Source organism: Fulmarus glacialis, unplaced genomic scaffold (genome assembly GCF_000690835.1).
Source record: "Fulmarus glacialis isolate BGI_N327 unplaced genomic scaffold, ASM69083v1 scaffold4469, whole genome shotgun sequence".
Taxonomy (NCBI): domain Eukaryota; kingdom Metazoa; phylum Chordata; class Aves; order Procellariiformes; family Procellariidae; genus Fulmarus; species Fulmarus glacialis.
In genome coordinates, this window is record NW_009232548.1 from 16,068 (window position 1) to 35,384 (window position 19,317).

General features: G+C 43.0%; 1 protein-coding gene across 1 annotated transcript; it reads right to left on the reverse strand.

The window, feature by feature from the left end:
• Positions 1 to 10,861: 10,861 nt before the first annotated feature.
• LOC104081995 (complement component C7-like) lies at positions 10,862 to 18,142 on the reverse strand (the record flags this gene model as incomplete). Its single annotated transcript, XM_009584937.1, has 3 exons — positions 10,862 to 11,049; positions 12,940 to 13,124; positions 18,046 to 18,142. Coding segments are annotated over 3 exons (470 nt in total), but the record flags the coding sequence as incomplete, so codon positions are not given.
• Positions 18,143 to 19,317: the final 1,175 nt, after the last annotated feature.

The window sequence follows — 19,317 nt, forward strand, 5'->3', positions numbered from 1 at the left end:
TGTGGGTATGTGTGAAGATTTCTGACATGGAGGGGTTTGGGTAAGCTGATCTTCCTTCCTTGGTTACTGGGAGTGAGATGCCCCTAAAAGTGTATGTCTGCATACAAGCTAATCATCTTTGGCTGTTCTTTTAGTCAGTGGAGGAGAAAAACTGTCCCTTAGAGGACAGGATTTCTGTCTTCCTAGGTAGACATCTAAAAACAGGCTGGGTGAGTCATGCCCGAAAGGTGCCTGTCTTCCTCTGTCGACTGTGAAGGGAGCTGGGGGGTGATTAGGCCAAAGACAAATTTTCATGCTATAGATGTCTAAAATTGCATTAAATTAATCCTACCTCTTCTATTTTGAAAAATGAAAAATATATATAGACACACATAAAAAAAAAACCACATATATACTCCTAACAGTTAATTTCCAGCACTGGATTATATGTCTTCCAGATCAGCACTATTTATATTGCCGGTTTTCAGGAATAACTGGTTCCATCCACAAAGGACCAAAGCTGTTGTGGGGCTTGGCACTGTGATAACTCAAGGTTAGAGACTGGCTCCCAAAATGGTGCTGAGCACCAAATGAGGTGCCTGTGCTTCCTTCCCTTTCACGCTCTGTGAACCAGAAACTGTCGAGCGTTATTCATGTGTGGGTGGAAGAGACGAGCGTGTCTGTATGTGACACAGCCAGCCACCAGCAAACAGGCAATGGGATGATTTTAGTACATTGTGCCCTGCTCATTACCCAGTGGGGTTTGGGGCCTAGTTGTTCCAGGACCTGCAATAACCAAACCCAGAGCAGAAGGGACTTGATTTTAACATGTTGCTTTTTAGATGAAGCCTGGTTGCCTTTTTTTTTTATTATCCCTCCCTAGAGCCCCCTTACATCCTAAGTTGAGAGTCAAGGGGTCTTCAGCCTGACACAAATGAGCTTAAAGGAAGACAAGAAATTACTGTGGAGACATATGCTAAAATTCCCATTTTGTTTTTGAAAGCTCTTACTTCCATAACTTGCAGGGTAGCAGAGCCTTTCACCCAGCATCATCCTTAGGTGACAAAATCGTCTACCTAGAGCACATAAGGTAACTCAAGCATCAGGGCCTGAGGGCACCAGCCACACTTATGGCCCAGAACAGTTTACCATGGGCATCCCCCACTCTGCCCACGGCCCAGGACCCTGTTTCAGGCCCCAAGGCCATCAAGCCCTGCCCTGCCTGGCCATGGACCTCATTGACTGGGGTCCCTGCTCATGGGCCAATGTCCCAGCCTGGTCTCGGCCTGTCCCCATCCCCAGGGGGGTGCCCAGGCCTGGGGCTGCCCAGCTCCCTGGGTGTGGGGTGGGACAGGCCTGGGCTGCCAGGCACTGCCTGGCACCTGGGGGTCCCCAGGGAGCCCCCGGCCCCTGCAGCACCCTGACAGGAAAGTAAAGAAGTGCACGTTTAGCTGGAAGTCATAAACATGTCAGCAAGTGCAAACTTCTGATGATATTTTCTTTATTGGGCATAAAACCCAGTTACCAGGGACTTTCTCCCTCTGCTGCTCTGTGCTGCTGAGATCTTGCTAAAATAACAAAACCAGCCTTCCTCTTTTATTAGATCCTTCTGCGAGCACCGTGTAAATAGCGCAGCTGATAGGAGAGCCTTAGTTTTCCCATGGTGGTATCTTACTTTTCAGACAAATCAACTACAAATGCTATCACACATGAATGATTGCGGGTAACTGGGCACCAACTGGGAATTTCAGGCCCCTGATGAAGAAGTAGGTCTTGTCAAATGCTGTCTCGGAGACTTCAGGCCCTGGTCAATGAGATCCATGTGTTAAAACCCACTCAGAGAGAAAATAAAGCTGATTATCTGCTGTTTCCTCAGCTCACTGGCTGTTTACTTGTATCTCAGGAAGGCTTTCTGACACGGCACTGCAAAGCAGCAGATCCGTAGTTTCAGATTACCTGTTCAGAGAGAGAGCAGCAATTAATAACAGAGCAGAAATTAAAAGATCTGTTCCTGGAAATCAGCTCAGCTAGAGAAAACTGAAATTTACAGCAGAATAAACCATAACTGCTGGAAAACACTTGATATTTTTTTTTTTCCTAATTTCCATAATTAATGTTTATGATGCTGTGACGGTGTACTTCCCCGCTGCCCCAACCTGACCTTTATCTCCCTAACCCTGCTCAAGCAATAACCACCAGTGGTCGTCCTAATGGATGTGTCTGGTCGTGATGGCTGCATCCAGCTCAAGGTGGATTCGGGAGACAGATAACAACACAATAGCCAAGGGCTAATTTGAGCAATGCATCCACATATCCACAGTGCTGGTCAATGTCTGACTCAAGCCAAATTTGGAAGAAACTAAAACCTGTGGTTGGTATGCGAATATGACTATAAGTCATATCTAAGGGCTGCAACAGGAGCAGGGACAAAGAACCACGACACACACTGGTCAGGCTGCCAGATTCAACAACCGTGCTTTAGATTTCAAGAGGCAAAAGTGAACTAGCCTTTTATGAAGTTTGGGGACTAAAGGTTTTTTCTGCTTAATTTTAAGTTTTCTCTTTTGATAGTGACAGCTCTGGAGTCATCTGTGTCCTTGTCAAAGTTGCAGAATAGAAGAGAATGAAGCCACATTGCCAGTATTTGGTTGAAAATGCCTAGATGACCAGTAACTGCTCTTTCTGTGTCCTGGTCCCTGTAATCACGACACTGACATGAATTGGGCTATTGAAAAGATGAAGTCTTCAGTGAGGATTGGAAGGAAACAGCCCTGCAGGTATGACACCTGCTACCACTGGGAAGTGCATTAGGTATAACTTTCAAATCTCTTGATTTAGGTCTCAAATTTTCAAAGCTAAATTTGATGGTCAGTCCTTGGATTCACAAAAGTTCTGTGACTGCGGGTTACAAATCTTTGTACTGCATGTAATGACTTGCTGATTTCATTTGCAGGGGTTTGTAAGGTAGAGATGAATCTGGCAAGTAAGGACTTCTCTTATGAAACCATTTCGGGAGTTACTATTATTAATAGTGATAATCCAATAAATAAAAGTGATCTAGCAAATAAATAGCACTTTAGACCTATAAATAAATAGGACCTTAGCAATGGGCTAATTTTCTAGAATTATTTCAGAACTGTTACTTTATAAAGCAGTTGCACTTAAGATTTCATTGCTCATGTAAGTTCAGGATATCTTGCGAGTGGAGCATTTTTAGTCCTGGGTCCCCAGAAGCAGCAGAGGGAGGTCACAGTAACACTGCAGCCGTTTCTGTCCCCTGTCGAGCAGCCTGGTTGTGATTGTACTGCTTAAATGAAAGACGACCAGCTCATGGACTTCAGGAAAGGGCGTATGATTATCTTTCCTGTTTAATTATTTAACGTGGTTTTGGTCTGTGCTAGTTAGTCCTCCCCCAAAGAGCATTTGGACCCAATTCAACCACTCACATGGGCCAAAGACTGTTTCCAGCAAGACAACTGTTTTTGTGGCAGGGGTTAGCCGGCTGGCTAACTGTGAACTGAACTATACCCCTTTGCTTCTGGGACTGTAAAATGAGACCTGTCCAGTTTTATTTACTGTTACAAGCACTGGTTATTTGCTCTTTTCCAGGAATTCCTAGACTTGATTTATTTCATTCACATGCCCATATCTGTTTTGAAACTCTCTAGCATGCACTAGGGACAGACAACAGTCCAAAGGGTCACTGTTCAAGGCCAGAGAAACGTTCCATTTTTTGAAGTATAAATGAAACTTGACAGGAGTGTTTCAGTCATCTGGGATCTCTAAATGGGGCTGGGAAATTTCAAGAAACTAAGATATTTTTTCAGTATTGGCCAAAATCTCAAGCAATACTCTATACATTCCTTCAAGCTCTCTTAAGTTAAACCTGCATAGGACAATATCTGATGGTATCAGATGATTTATGATAATCATCTCATATCCTTGGTTTAGTTCGCTAGGGAATAATTTCTTAACAAACACATGTGAAATCCTGGGTTATTTTGTTAGCATCTGTAAATAGATGGTTGTTTTGTCTGTGAAATTCCTCTGAGAGTTAGTGTCAACATTTGTTGTGCAACGCTCTTATTTACTGTGCAACAGGGTGAGAACAGCAGTGGCTTTTCCTGTAAATGTGAAATTTTTCTTGGCTGACACAATGTGCAGAGCCCTGCCAAGAAAAAGCTGGGTAGCGACTGCATTCCTTACTGGCTTGACGGGCGCTTGGGTGTGTGTGCAGGTATGTGTCTGGAGGAACTGAAAATGCTTTAGCACTGGCCAGCACCACCACATGCTCACATCACTGATACAGCCATGGATGCAGCAGTCCCCGTTTAGGCTGCAGCTAGCTTGCGTATGTGAGCATGCATGACAGAGACTTCACCAAAGACTTAATCATTCTTGCCCCTGTAGGTACAAACTCAGTGTCAGGACTTTGGCTCACGTTTTAGCTTTATGATATATGTCTTCTTTTTCTAAAATGAACAAGACTTGTAAATACTGAGGAGCATCTTGATTGCAGCAGCAAAACAGCACGAGCCATCAGTCCTTGCCGGATGCAGTTGTGGCTGGCACTACCCCGGCTCTGTATTTGTGCCACTTCTTCTCAGCCTAAAAGCTGGCTAAGGTCTCAAAGCACTGCCCTGTGCTCAAGTTAATGCATCCTGATCTTCCCAAGGCTTATTAGCTCAGCCACTGTATTACCCTACTGCAGCTACATGGTCCCCAGATCAGACTATCTTGTGTCTAGACAGCTTAGAGAGCAGGGAGAGTAGATATGCATAGCCTAAGGTCATCTTTGGGACTTACAGGGATTTGGCCTTCTTGGAAAGGCATTTTATTGGTAAGCTTGCATAAAATCTGGTAGAGGAAACAATGTAGAGAGAAAAAAAGAATAAAACTCCAACTATTCTGTAGGTAATGCCTCCAAATTTTCCCACTGAGAGTCACAATACCTGTCCCTCTTGCTTCAGCCAGTATTCCAAGGATTAGAAGCAGTCTGGTTGCATCTTGGTGGGGGCTTCACGCAGAAAGACAATATCCAGCACTTGTGCGCGGGGAACAATGGTATGCACTGAAACAAAGATGGCAATCCTGTTTTCAGGGAGATATCAGCATGTACATATCCTGGGCTATGATCCAAATAAATTCATTCTCACTCAAGAAATGCCAGCCTTGGCGTCTTTTTCTATTTGGAGAGGATTTGCAGCACCCTTTGCTGCTATATGTGCCTGGACTAATTGCACAAGTAGAATGCTATAAGCTGCTTTATGCATGTGACAATACTTAGATAGCTCTCCTCATCATAAGATTTGATCACCTCAGTAACAATTCTCAAAACACAAGAACGTTGCTTGTGTTTATTAGTTGCCTTTAGATCAATAAGGCCTGTAGTATGAGCAAGTTCAGTCATCATCATACCTTGTGTAATATTTCAGGAAGTGAATACTATAATCACAGTAAAAGCCTCAGTGTAATTACTGTCAACAGTAAAATATAAAACCATGACTTTGCTTTACCAGAAGCTAGTGATCTAGTCTGGTTAAAGTATCACCCTGCTCAAAAGCACTATTTGCAGCTATTTGTCACTGCTTCCCTCTTGCTAAATTTTGTTGTATATTCACATTTAATACAGTTCTTAGAGGCTTGAATATAATAAAAATCCATTTAGAGAAGTGCTAAAGTGAGTTGATAGTTCTCTCTTGCCTGCTGTGGGGCAGGACTCTGCCCAATGGCCCCTGACCACAAGAAATGAAAACAGCTGCCTGAGGAACACGTGCAGGAGAGCAGGACCTGGAGGCTGAGCCCCGAGCAGTTAACATGTCCCCTGAGTTTGGCCAGAAGATTCAGGGTGCCAGCACCATCCTTCTGCTGGTGAGAGACAACTCTTCTGTGTTTTGCAGTAGAGAGAGAAAGAAATCAATAGCAGTTTATATTCCTGTGCCTCCTGCCATACACAGTAATGGCTCTGCTGTTACTTACAGTGGCAGCTCATCACAGTAAGCAATGCGGCAGAGCCACAGTGTGGTAGAAATGGAGCTGATCTGTAATAATGTTATGAATATGGTGATGCAATGGCTTTAGGTGGTGACAAGACCAGGGCAGGAGGAGGTTAAGCTTCTGTTGGGGCTGGAGAGAGAACGAACAAAGAAGTGGTGCAACAGCTCCCAGGTTGAAAGCAATTGGCAAAATCATTAGATATAAAGATCTGTCCCCAAAGAAACTGCAAGCGTGTTTCATCAGGTTATGAACTGGCAAGCAAAGGAAAACAGCAAGTTAAGCCCTACGAGAAAAAGGATGGAGTAGTGGAAGTGCGCTTGACCAAAGAATGTCTAAAGAAAACATTAACAGAATAGGAGAGAAAAGGGACTTCTCAGTGGCGGGGAATAATACCTTGTAAATATTATTTACACCAGCTTTTTAATGTTTTCAAGTTAGTTTTTCTTCAAAACATCTTTGGTTTAGTTAGTGATGTTTTGTTTTAGGCAGGGCACTAAACTGCGGATCCGTTGTCACCTGGGAGGTTCCCGCCCAGGGCTGCAGATAAGGGAGTGCTTCAGGAACCACAGCCTCCTGCTCCATGTCTCTCTCACCCTGAACGGTGGAGGATATGGGTGCCAGGGAGCGAGCTCAAGGAGCGGTGAGAAGCACACTGTGGATATACAGTCTCCAATGAAAAAGAGATTTGCAAATGGTAGCTCACACAATTAGTGCTACCATTAGTTTAACAACAGCAGGTTGGTGGACATTAATGTTCTCCTTCAGTTAGTCTCCAGATGCACATTGGTCCCAAATCTTTTCCATGCAGGCAGGCTCCCATCTGGGAGGAGGTTGAGAAGCTTCTTCCATGTCACTATATAGGAAGAGAAAGTGTCTGTCACTCATCAGGTGTCAATTTGCTGCTCCCACATTAGGAAAAGGTACATCAGAAGAGCTTTATTTTTCCTAAATTTCTGCTAGCTACTTGTCTGTTCTGCTTGGAAATAATCCATGTCTTACGCTTAACCTGGGACCGCTACTGCTCTGTGCCAGTCCCGCTGTATCCTTCCCACCTTTGCTTCTGGGGCATCTCCTTCTTCCTTTTCCAGCTTGCCATTTTTCAGAAAGGGAGCCTGTCACAGGGCCATTTGAGCAGGAATCTGTCTATCTGTGTTGCCCCTTCAACAGTATTTGAACCTGTTGTCTACCTTTTAACAACAGGTAACGGAAGGTTAGATGTCTCAAAGGTATTGATTCTTTAGTATCTTCCATGAAAATAGCCAGCTGGGTAGAGGAAGATCTCTCTTGTGTCTTCCCAAAGGGAAAGGGTGCAGTGCAGACTTGTTCTTATTCATCAGAGAATCCATTAAAAAAAAAAAAAAATCCTAGAAAACCAGGTCTTGGTAGTGCTGCTGCTCAGGGGACCACTTTTTTGCAAGGCAACAACGAAGGCTGAATTTCACTCCACATGCTGGTACTGTTTACCAAATAGTGTTAATGAGGAGGAATTTTTTCAGCGTTACTGTTTTATAACGGTCCCTCCACTCTGTCCTTGTACCTGCTGCTCTGCACCAGGCAAGCCTTTTTACTGAGCAGTTTGTGATGATATCTTCCAAGTCACTGGCCTCAGATGATCCCACGTGTCTGGCTCATCAGTATGGATAACAAGTTTACCTTACCTCGATCTGAGTTAAATATCACCTGCCACAGCATCACTCAATTTGCCAGTTGGTTTCTGTCTCTCAGCAACTTCTTATAAAGTAATTTTTTTTTTTACTTTAATGTCATGTGCAAAAATTTACCAGCTTCTATGAGTTTTCTCCTTCATTCTTTCTCCTTCTCTCTTCACACAATATATTAAACTGTTGGTCCCTCTACACACCCTTGGGAGAGTCTCATCTCATCAATAATAGGGGCAGATATTTATGATACTGCATGAACATTAACATTAAGGTACTCCTTCTTGGAACATGTATGCATTGCAGGCCTCATTGGATCTGGCCTCATAGACTGTGAAACGTGAAAGCAAGGCAGAGCGATGCTCTCAGTAACTTAAAAGTTCCTGTAAAAGCCTGTTGTCTGCCATGGAAGAGTCCTGCATCTCTGTATTTCTGTTCTTCACAGTTCAACTGCCCAAAGTTCAGGTCATCTAATGTAAAATTCCTCCCAAGGATCCTGACACATGGTGATGGGGCAAATGCTCACCCAATGCTCAGGTAAAACAAAGGGGTTTACGCTCTCTGCCAGCTAATTTTGCTAAGCTGATTGATTCTGTGGAACCACGGTCCCCTCTTTGTTCTTCTCATCTGACGCTAATCCATCTGACTTTGTTTTCTCACCAAGAGAAAACGTCCTGCAGTTGCTTGTTAGTTTAACAACAGTATGGTGAAGAGGTGGACTATGGTGACTGGGGATACTTCTGCTCCTAAAGGGACAAAGTGTGGCCAGCAGATGTGCACACCATAGGGATGAATGAACAATTGAACAGATTGTCCTCCCAGCCACTGGTCTACAGGAACCTGGTTTTCCTTCATTAAATAGTCATGTTGCTCTGAAGAAAACTTCTACCTACTCACTTTACCTCTTCCTCCCTCCCAAGCAGCATTAGGCAGTCAGCTGGTTGTTTTTTAAAAAAAAAAAAAACAAAAAAAAGGCATCATGTTCTCAGATTTTCAGGAGGGATGATGGAACTTTCTGACCTGGGCAAATACAAGACTGGAAACGGTATGTGGCAGAAGTCAGGCAGGGAAAGGATTGCAGTGTCACAAATGAAGGGCAGCGGACCCTTGCTGGACACCTGTGGGCAGGAGGCTGGGAGGGAAAGGGTCTATGAGGTGTCTATAGGGAAGGAGCTGGCTGGGCTGAGAAGTAGGAAGGGAAAAGATGGAGTGGGTAATTAGAAAGAAAAAGGAGAGAAAAAGGATCCCTGTGAAGATTTGGATGGGTCAGAAAAACAGTGAGATCTAAGGGACTGGATGAGGCATTTGAAATGCAGTGTTCATTAAGATTTTGTCTGTCTTATCTCAGACTAATTTATTTTATGGACATGGAGATCTGTTCCTGCTGAAAAAAAATGAGATGACTATCAGGAAACCTTATTGGTTTTTTGAACTGTTTCTTAAGCAGGAATTCTCAACATCTTTTGAGGCCCTGTGCTGGTTTTCTACATTTCCCTGTGTTTGAAGACATGAATCACCAAGTCACTATTATTTCTGTGCTACCTATCAGGAAATTTCCAGGTGATTTTCTCTTGCCTCCAGAAGCTATGAAAGCTATAGCTACCCAGTGGGCTCATGGTCCAATCACATGTCGTGCAGCTGCCCCAAGAAAAAGGCTAGAAATTGTGGACAAAAGAGTTGGGACTAACCAAGGGACAAACATCAGGCTGCTCTCCAAACCTGCTACTCCTGAGCAAATAATACAGAGCAAATAACAGATTAAATTCATTTGGCTTTTATTCTACTTGTTTTCATCTATAAGGTGTTTGCAAAAATTTACAATTTGCTCAAAAAACAAAAAAGTGCCATTAAGTTCCAGACAGAATAAAGGTCAGGAGGTCCTTTCAGTCAGTGCGGTGGGAACCTTGCCCTCCAAAATAGCTGCTCCCAGAAGAGGGAGTCTCCATGGGAAAGCATACCTCTCTTGTTCTGGCTTAATCCTCATTGCCAGCGCCATGGAAAGCAAAGCTTTTCCAGCTGAGGGTAGGGTTTATGTGAGGAAGCTACAGGTACAAACATGAAAACCAAGAGAGACGTTTTATCTGGTAGGTATTTATTGACAGTAAGAAATAAAATCTGTCACTTAAAAAGCGTACAGGCTTCTTGTGGATAGTGGTGCACTTGCTTGATCATGCCCTTGCTATCCAGCCCTTTGTCTTTATTTGCATCTGAGAATAGTGAGAAGGGATCGGACTGCCAGGACAGGTACCTGAATGGACCTGCAAGGTACACCATATGTGAGCAAAGATGTCACTGTCTGACCATGGTAGACAGCATGCTTAGCTGTGTAAGGAAAATATTTAGGAACAGCCTTAGGAGATTGTGCAAAGGTATCTCCCGGCCAACGGTATGCAGAGTGTCTCCATTTCTGTGAACATACACTTTCCCTCATAGCTGCCTTTGAGAAAGTTTTGCTGTGGTGGAAGGCCTCTATATGCAATGGTCTGTAAGGAAACTGGTCTTGGCACAAACATAAATGCATGTGACAAATGCAATGGAGTTACGTGTGCTTACAAATGTAGCTCATGATGATAGTTATGACAAAGTAAAATGGAGATTTTTTATTAAGCAGTTGTGAGTACAAGAAGCTGCAAGCATAGGAAGCCTTCTCATTACTTTAAGCTGACTTTACTATTAATGCACTTTGCTTTGACCTTTAAGAGTTTCAGGCTCAAAGACAGGCTCAATGCTGTGTGTACTGTTTGCTCTACTGAATAAGGTACAGTAGGAAGATGTTAATTCGTTAGAAGAGAAGAATCATGTGTTTTACTTTGTAAAGCCTGTTCTTTTTTTCTGCAATCTAAATCTAATCATTGCAAGCATATGTTTGTGTGGCTTTCAGTAAAATGTATTTGCAGTGTTAGACATTGTAATTCATCACTATAAATGCTCCTTTGGCAATTGCACTTCAGGAACATTTTTTAATTCTGATGGAAGTGTGAAGTAAACTTGCCAGTGCTAAGTCCGGGGCCTGTCATGAGCAGTAGCAGGGAGTGCAGCTCTGCCTAACGATGAGCCTTGGACCCTGATTCAGAGCTGACCAGAGCTGATGCACAGCGTCTCGTCAGCTGCAGTGGACTTCACAGCAGATCTTACATTACAGAGCAAGGTTTGAAGTATGTCCTGCCCAAGAGTTGACACGATTTGACATATCCCATGGCGATAAGAAAAATGAACTGTAACGCATCTTATTGGCTCTGTACATCACAGGGCCTTATGCTGACAAGGGTGACAGTCTCCCCCTGGCATTTGAGCCGCCCAGCCTCACACTCGGTCATGGTCCGATGGGCAGCAGAGCTGCTCACTTCAGCACAGATCTGGATGCCTCCCTCCTCGCATCGCTCGTCTTTGTCACAAACACAGCTGTTGGATTGCGCTAAGCAAAAGCACAGAGGAAAAAACACTCAGGATGGCATCCAACTCAACAAAAACCAGACTAAAATGCTTCCAGCAAAACTGTAGGATTGACAGTACAAGAAAGACATGGACCTGTTGGAGTGGTCCAGAGGAGGGCCACAAAAATGATCAGAATGATGGAACGCCTATCCTGTGAGGACAGGCTGAGAGAGTTGGGGTTGTTCAGCCTGGAGAAGAGAAGGCTCCAGGGAGACTTTGTTGCAGCTTTTCACCTCTTAAAGGGGGCTTATAAGAAAGATGGGGACAGACTTTTTAGTAGGGCCTTCAGTGACAGGACAAGGAGTAATGGCTTTACACTAAAAGAGGGTAGGTTCAGACTAGATATAAGGAAGAAATTCTTTACGATGAGGGTGGTGAAACACTGGCACAGGTTGCCCAGGGAGGTGGTAGATGCCCCATCCCTGGAAACATTCAAGGTCAGGATGGACGGGGCTCTGAGCAACCTGATCTTGTTGAAGATGTCCCTGCTCATGGCAGGGCGGTTGGACTAGATGACCTGTAAAGATCCCTTCAACCCAAACCATTCTATGATTCTATGATTCTTTTCCTAACCTGAAGCAACATTAGCTAATATTTAGGTTCAGTGGAAAAACTAGAAGCGGAAACAAGTGGTGCACTGCTGGGGCTTCCTTTGCTTGGAGAGGCTGATTGTGCTTGGGGCAAAAGCTTCTTCAAGGTGCCCGAGATATTGTTCTCAAAGGCTTCTCTCATGTTTCTGCTTGAACTGGTTTGTGTATCTACTGCTCCAGAGTCCAGATAACATGTAAGATGAGAGATCTGTCCTTGGACAGTAACAAACTGGTCATGCAGACACTTACAAATGGAATTTACATACAGGCTGTTTCACTAAGATCAAAGGATCTACTACAGATAAATGGGTGTAGTTGTATCAGTGACAACAGCTAAATAATCAGATAAGAAGAAGGTCCCATCTGAGATTTATTTTTCATAACTGTGTCTTTGTTTTGGTGTTGTATGTTTATTTTTTTTGCCTGTGTTTGTCTCTGCTGAAGCTCCAGCCAGTTTTGATTATCTTTTTTTGTTATTATTTTTCAACCCTATCAGATGAAACACATGAACTCCTATCAAGTAATCTTTTTTATTTTCAAAATACGACAACAACTGTGCCTCTATCTGGGGCACTTCTAAAAACCTAATTTACTCCTTTATTCTTCCCATTTCTGGCAACCCTCCATTAAATGCAATATAGTGTAGGACACTCAGGGAAATTAGATCAGGGAATTTGAAAACTTCCACTGCAGACAGATTGCAAGAGACTGGATCTATTTCCTCTGAGGGAAGAGACATTCACCTTTGATCATAATATGAGAAATGGGGGATAGGCAGTGAAGTACAAACAAAAGTAAGTGGCTTTCCTAGGTAGTATAGAATAAGACATTCAATTCCTTGCCACAAGATACTGCTGGGGAGACTGCTCAGCAAATTTCAGGAAAGGATTAGCTATTCCTGTGGGCAGTAAGGACGCCCACAATTACTGTGTTAAGAAATTTAAAACAGGTAGATACAGCGAAAAAAGAGTAGGGCAAGGGTTTCACCCAAAAATTCCAGAGGACCAACAGGGTAACCCACTTAATAGGAATAAGCTTTTCCTGTAGATAGCGCATTTTGTTATGATATCCCGAGGGGTTTTCTTTTCCATGATTGGAGCTTCCTGCCATGTCTGGACACCAAACACTGGGCTGATGGTTTGAACCAGTTTAGCAGTGCGTGGTGGGAGGGCGTGGAGATACCATACCAGAACCGACCTACAGCGAATGCATAACTGGGGATAAAGATTTCATTTTGGTCATATAAACAATTTTGCTTACAATTGTGAAGAATCTCTTACCGTCGCATTTTTCCCACGAACGGCATGATCCACATGATATTTCAGGTGCCTGAGGTATTTTGCAGTTTTCTGCATTAGTAAGAGAATATTTTCTGCCCATGCACTCCAAGGCATGCATCTTGCAAACAGTTAAAGGTGTGTTTCTCTTGGTTCTTTGATCTGTAGCACAGGTGTCCAGGGAAGGACTGAAAACAAAAGCAGTCGTGCTATTTAAATGTGTTTTATTTTGGTAACTCTTAAAAAGAGCTCAAGGAGTGGAAAACATTCAGGGCCCAGTTCCAATTTCCCCATTCATTGAAGTACATCCTAAGAGAGCAGCAAGGAAACTTGAGACATAGATATGTGAATAATTCAGAGTCCTTCCTTTTCCACAGGATGCTGCACCTCAGCAGAGCCAGGATCTGTCCCCTCTGAAGGACAGGGATATTACTGGGTATTTGCCATTGACCTCAGTAGCAGTGAGAGCGAGACTTTAGTTAAAAAGAGTTCAGATCTCAATTATTCTGCATGCACCTAAGTACATACACAGAAAACATTTCATATACGTATAATGATATGTACATACACGCACATGTATTAAAATATTTTATAAGTATTTCTTAATTGTAAGACATTAGAATATACGTAAAGACCTTTTCTCTGCTGTCCTTTAACAGCCTCAGCTTTTGCTAAATAAAATGTTATGATCCAACATCTGAGACCAAAGATATTTCTGGAAATACATACATCTCCACAGAAATTTTATGGAAAACCTATTTATCTATTTATCCAGGGAATTCGCTTGTTTATTTCTCGAAATTCAGATATTGTTCTAACCCCCACAAATATTAGCTTGTAAAAGTGGTAATAACAATTCTTGGATAACCTTAAACAGTGTTTGCTTTGAGGACAGTTCCAGGAAGTTGTTATCATTTGTGTTTCATGCTGTAAGTGTAGGAGGGGAGGAAAAAGCCCTTCCATTATTTCTGGATTTTAATCTCAAACCCCAAGCTCCTCCACTTGTTCTCAATGCAATCAGTGGCATCTGTGTGGAGTGAACAAAAAAAGTGCCTCTACAGAGCAGGGCATGCCTGTGCTCTCCTGGATGCACTTTACAGCCACAGGTAAGGTGCTGCGCAGAGCACAAGAGCATGCTCCCAGGGGATGGAGAGCTTTGAAATACGGCTCCAAAGGCTTATTTTCAGCACAGCTTCTCGTTTTGAGCTCACAAACACTCCCACAGAAACTTTTAGTGTCTAATGGGTCAGTTCTGAGGGTCAACCTTAGCTAAACAGGTGCTTGGTGGGGAGGAGAGGCTGATGAGGAACAGGCAAATGGCCCTAATGAAATTCATGAGGCTGCCTGAAGGGGAGGGTAACAGTCCCTGTGTAAGTGGCTTGTCAGAGTAGGGAAGAGGAATCTGAAAGAGGGAAGGTCTAGTAATAAAGTCCTGACTCAAACCCTGCTCATTTGCAGGCCAAGGTAATTTTTCTTTTTTTTTTTTTTTTTTCCTGGGAATTAGGAAGTGGATTTTAGTAGATCTATAAATAAGGCACTGAGGAAAAGTGCCTGCTCCAAGCTTTGGGAATGGTTCTTTGAGAGATGGTTTTGAAGCCTCTTAAAAAAGCTGGCTTTACAGAAAGCTTAAACTATCTGTAACATAGTGCACCTTTAAGATATTTAAAATTTGGCACAGAGTTTGTTAGCTGAGCCCGAAAAATTTGCTGCATCTACCCGCAACCAAATATGTCTTCAAAGATTATTAACTTTATTACATCTCCTACTTAAGTTAGTATCCTCAACTGCCATGGGTTCCTTAACTGCTGTGCTTAGTCAAAATACCAGCCACTAAATTCCTAGCAAAGTTTGTTGCCTGAATTTTCCTTAATGCTCTTTTGTTGACATAAAGAATGAGGTTAACCCTCTTACTCTGAGGCACAACAAGTGGACAGCCCAATGAATATGCAGCACCAAGCAGCTGATAAAGGAAGCCGGTGCGTTTGTCTGCATTATATTGTTCCTCGTCTGGCTGCACAGCCTATGAGTTAGTGGTGCACTGATTTATAATGTGAAAGTTATCTTTACAGACAGAGGTATAAGAAAAACTTAATCTTTAAATATCGTCTTAAATTTGGAAGAACAACGTGTGGTCCAGGGAAAGCATCTAATCTGAAATTAAGGTGTTCATTATGTTTAAAATTGTTCAGAGGCCTTCTTTATTTGCCTGAGTGATAAATTGCAATATCTGAGTCTTAAGGTCAAAATCTTGTATACGAGGCAGCTTAATTTAGCTGAAAAGATTAAGGCCAGACGCAAGTGCACTAATCCGTCTGCTTTCCACCACTTCAGCAACACCCAAAAGAGGGGAGAGAGGCTGATTTAACCAGCTGCCAAAGGTTGAACCCAAGGGAGTTCATGGTCCATGTTGCCAATCTCTCGCTACAGTATAATCCCTCAAACTGTCTTGAGAGTGCTTCACATATTTGCTGTAGCTGGGTCAGCTGGGAGAAAGCCAGTGGAAATCAACGTGTTCAGATGCATAAGAAAAAGGATGGAGAATCTGTACTCGTAAAAGAAATTAATAATTTGCACTCATTGCTGAGAAAGGATATTACAGGGCTGGGAGCACCACAGCAGTGCAATAAAAATTATTAGAGGCAAGGAAGAATCCTTACGTAAAGTAAGGATGAGAAATTCAATACCTTTTACCTGAAAAAGAAGGCTTGGATAAGAACAAGCTTTTACTAAAGCACATACCGTGAGAAATGAAATAGCATATGTAAGTCACCAAATACCTTCTCTCCCTTTCACCTACAATGAGAGGCTGGCAACTTTCGGTGAAACTAAAAAGTGAAAAATTCAGCATGCTGGAAATGATTTTAACTTCTTAAAATTATATTCAAGACTATAAGTTTTAATATAACACAGGCCAAGAACTCTTAGGAGAGACATATATGCTACGCAAATAAATTTGGAGAAAAAAAGAGGGGATAGTACTTAAAAATTATCAAATCTCATTTTTCACTGTGGAGACAATGTTAAGCTACTGGAGGCTGAGGTTTCATCTGTATTAACACAGATGCTCTGACCCCTTCCTTGCACTACAGCCAATTCACACAGAATAGCTGGTGTCCATACTGTTAAACTCTATTTGCCCTCAAAAGATGGGGGCTGCATCAGACGGGAATGGTCCCTGACTCTAGTAACTCCTGTGCTGTAACGGGGAATTATCCAGGAGTTGGCCCTTGCTTTAGCAATTTAGCAGCTCTGGTGCCCAGGATTGTTCCCTTGCTCTAACTCATGAGGATAGATGTAGCCTAAGGCACCACATTGTGAGGGTCAAATTACCCCTCACCAGCCTGTTGTGGGGTTCTTGTGCTGTCCTGGCAAATCTCAGTTGCTAGTCTCTTGGAAACTGAAAGGATGTAGGATGGGTCTGAAACATGGTGTTCCTGAATTCCCACGTGAATTCTGGTTCCCAGCTCTCTTCTGAGCAAAGGCTGCTGCTGAAAGTCACTGCCACAGCAAGCAAGCCAAGTTTCTTCTGCTCTCTGAGGAAGGACCAAGAACTGCTTACATGCCTTCCTCCTACAGCCTTAACAGGCTGGCAGACTAGTCTGCTTTCACAGCTGATGATTTATCCTTCTATTGTTAGATGTGTTATTTCAAGACAGAGTGAAAAGACGGCATCAGGTAACAGAAATGACTGTTATCTATTTTCCTGCCATTTTGAACATAATTATAAAAAATAGAAACAGGCAAGTAGTAGACTAATTATAACTAAAGCCTGAATGTATAACTGAATGTAATTCATTTAACCTCCAAGGTTATTGTGACTCTGCCCAAGGCCTTCCCTAGCACTGTGGACTCCCCTCCTCTATGTAACTAATCTTAACACACCCATGAACCAGAGGAGGTGTTGCTGCCTCACTTCAATGAGTATTGAGACAAAAAGAGTAGAACCAGATTATTTAAAATATTTAAGTGTTTAAGGATAGGAATAGAGTCTTAGCAGAGCTGTAACAAACCTGGCACTTACCATCGCATGCAAGACAATGGCCTCAGACCCTAGGGAAGCGCCCAGTGGATCTACAAAACCTGAACTAAGCGCACCAATTTTAATTTTGAGATGTTCAAACCATGCTAATTTTGGCTTAGAATCAGAGTCACCATGCAGGGCACTCTTGAACTATTTGGGTGATGGAAAGTACACGTCCTCCAATGAGAAGTTCTGCTGCCTTAAAATCACGTGAGACGACTTCAAAATTTCTTCCTCCTACTACACAAGGATAAAACAAATTTGGTCTGTTATCCTAGAGTTTCCAAACTGCTCAGCTCCTGCTATGGCATAAACCTGGCCAGATTTCATATCCAGAGCTCACACCCGCTGTGATGACTTTATAGGAGACTTCATCCAGTCTATGCAAACCAGCCCAGTTGTGGGAGTGCTGAGCTCCTTGGCGAATCTAGCCATGAGCACCAGATGGTCTCAGGTGTCTTCTTGTTACTCCTCTGTTTTGATTGTGTTACCTCCATATTTAGCAAAGACCTGAGAGAGTTACTCATTTCCTTACATTTCTCCTGCATTGCTTATTGCAGAATATAGGCTTAGATCAAACAGGAAACAATAAACTCTGGTCTGCAAGTTATGAGGTCAGGAAAGGTTACATGACTGGTCTGTGCAAATTGTTGTGTAAAAGAAAAATTAGATTATTGTGCCTTTCATAACTCTCCAGTCTCTCAGCAGGGAAAAGAAATCTGCTTTATTTCACTAGCTTAATGCTTTGATGATTTATGTCCCAAGGGCCTCTGTTCTAACTTTTCCTCAATCTTCTAAATCTTTAAAATATCATTTTATCTTTTTCCATCTATTTCACAGATCAAGTGGACCTGAAATTCACCTTCTGTCATCCAACCAAATTCCATCACTGTTAAAACCCACTGACAGCTCTGATAAGGCAGGTAAGTGATGAACAGGACATTGATTGAGCTGTAAAGCAAACCAAGTACAATGCCTCCTTCTCATATGAGTAAAGCTTTCTCATCTGTCATGGACTGAAGACTTAAGAAATTTAATTGGTCTTGAATAAAGTGAGAAAGTCATTGCCAAATTCAGCCTGAACTTACCCACACTCATAGGGCATTTTGCACACACATTGCGACTGATGTACTTTCTCCCATGGCTGACATTTAGGTTCTGTCACTTCTGGTTTCACACTGGGCACTGAAGTAGAAGAACACAGACAGTGCTATTAAGGGTCAGAAAAACAAGGGCTGTTAAAGGTCCACTATGAAATTATGCTATCAGTTGAGCTTAAAAGGCATTGAATTATACAACCATGACATAAAGTCACATCCTGCATGTTCATTAAAAGTATCTACTGCATGGAAGGAATCAACACTATTAAAAAGATATGATACACTTTGCAAAGTTACTGTTCAGTAATTTATCCAGGGGTCATGAGTCAGATGGAAGGAGATAGGTACTAAGTTCAAGCTTAAACATTCATCTCATTTCTGCAGCTGTTTGTTTCTGCTAAACTTAGCAGTGCTGATCACAGCTGGCAACAGCTTTATCATTAGGTTTCAGAGTTAGTGGTTTCACTAGAAAAGCTAAGGTTCCAAAGTCCTATGTAGAAATGTGAACCTGAGTATCTTTATACACTGGTGGTAATGAAAACTACAATCAGAGAATCATAGAACCATTAAGGTTGGAAAAGACCTCTAAGATCATTGAGTCCAACCACCAACCCAACACTACCGTGCCCATAAACCATGTCCCTAAGCGCCTCATCTACACATCATTTAAATACTTCCAGGGATGGTGACTCAATCACTTCCCTGGGCAGCCTGTTCCAAGGCCTGACCACTCTTTCACTAAAGAAGTTTTTCCTAATGTCCAGTCTAAACCTCCCCCCATTTCCTCTTGTCCTATCCCTGTTTACTTGGCAGAAGAGTCCCACCCCCGCCTCGCTACAACCTCCTTTCAAGTAGTTGTAGAGCACGATAAGGTCTCCCCTCAGTCTCATCTTCTCCAGACTAAACAGTCCCAGCTCCCTCAGCCGTTCCTCATAAGACTTGTTCTCTAGACCCTTCACCAGCTTCATTGCCCTTCTGTGGACACACACAGCACCTCAATGTCCTTCTCGTAGTGAGGGGCCCAAAACTGAACACAGGATTCGAGGTGCGGCCTCACCAGTGCCAAGTACAGGGGCACGATCACCACCCTACTCCTGCTGGCCACACTATTTCTGATACAGGCCAGGATGCTGTTGGCCTTCTTGGCCACCTGGGCACACTGCCGGCTCATCTTCAGCCGGCTGTCAACCAGCACCCCCAGGTCCTTTTCCTCTGGGCAGCTTTCCAGCCACTCTTCCCCAAGCCTGTAGCGCTGCATGG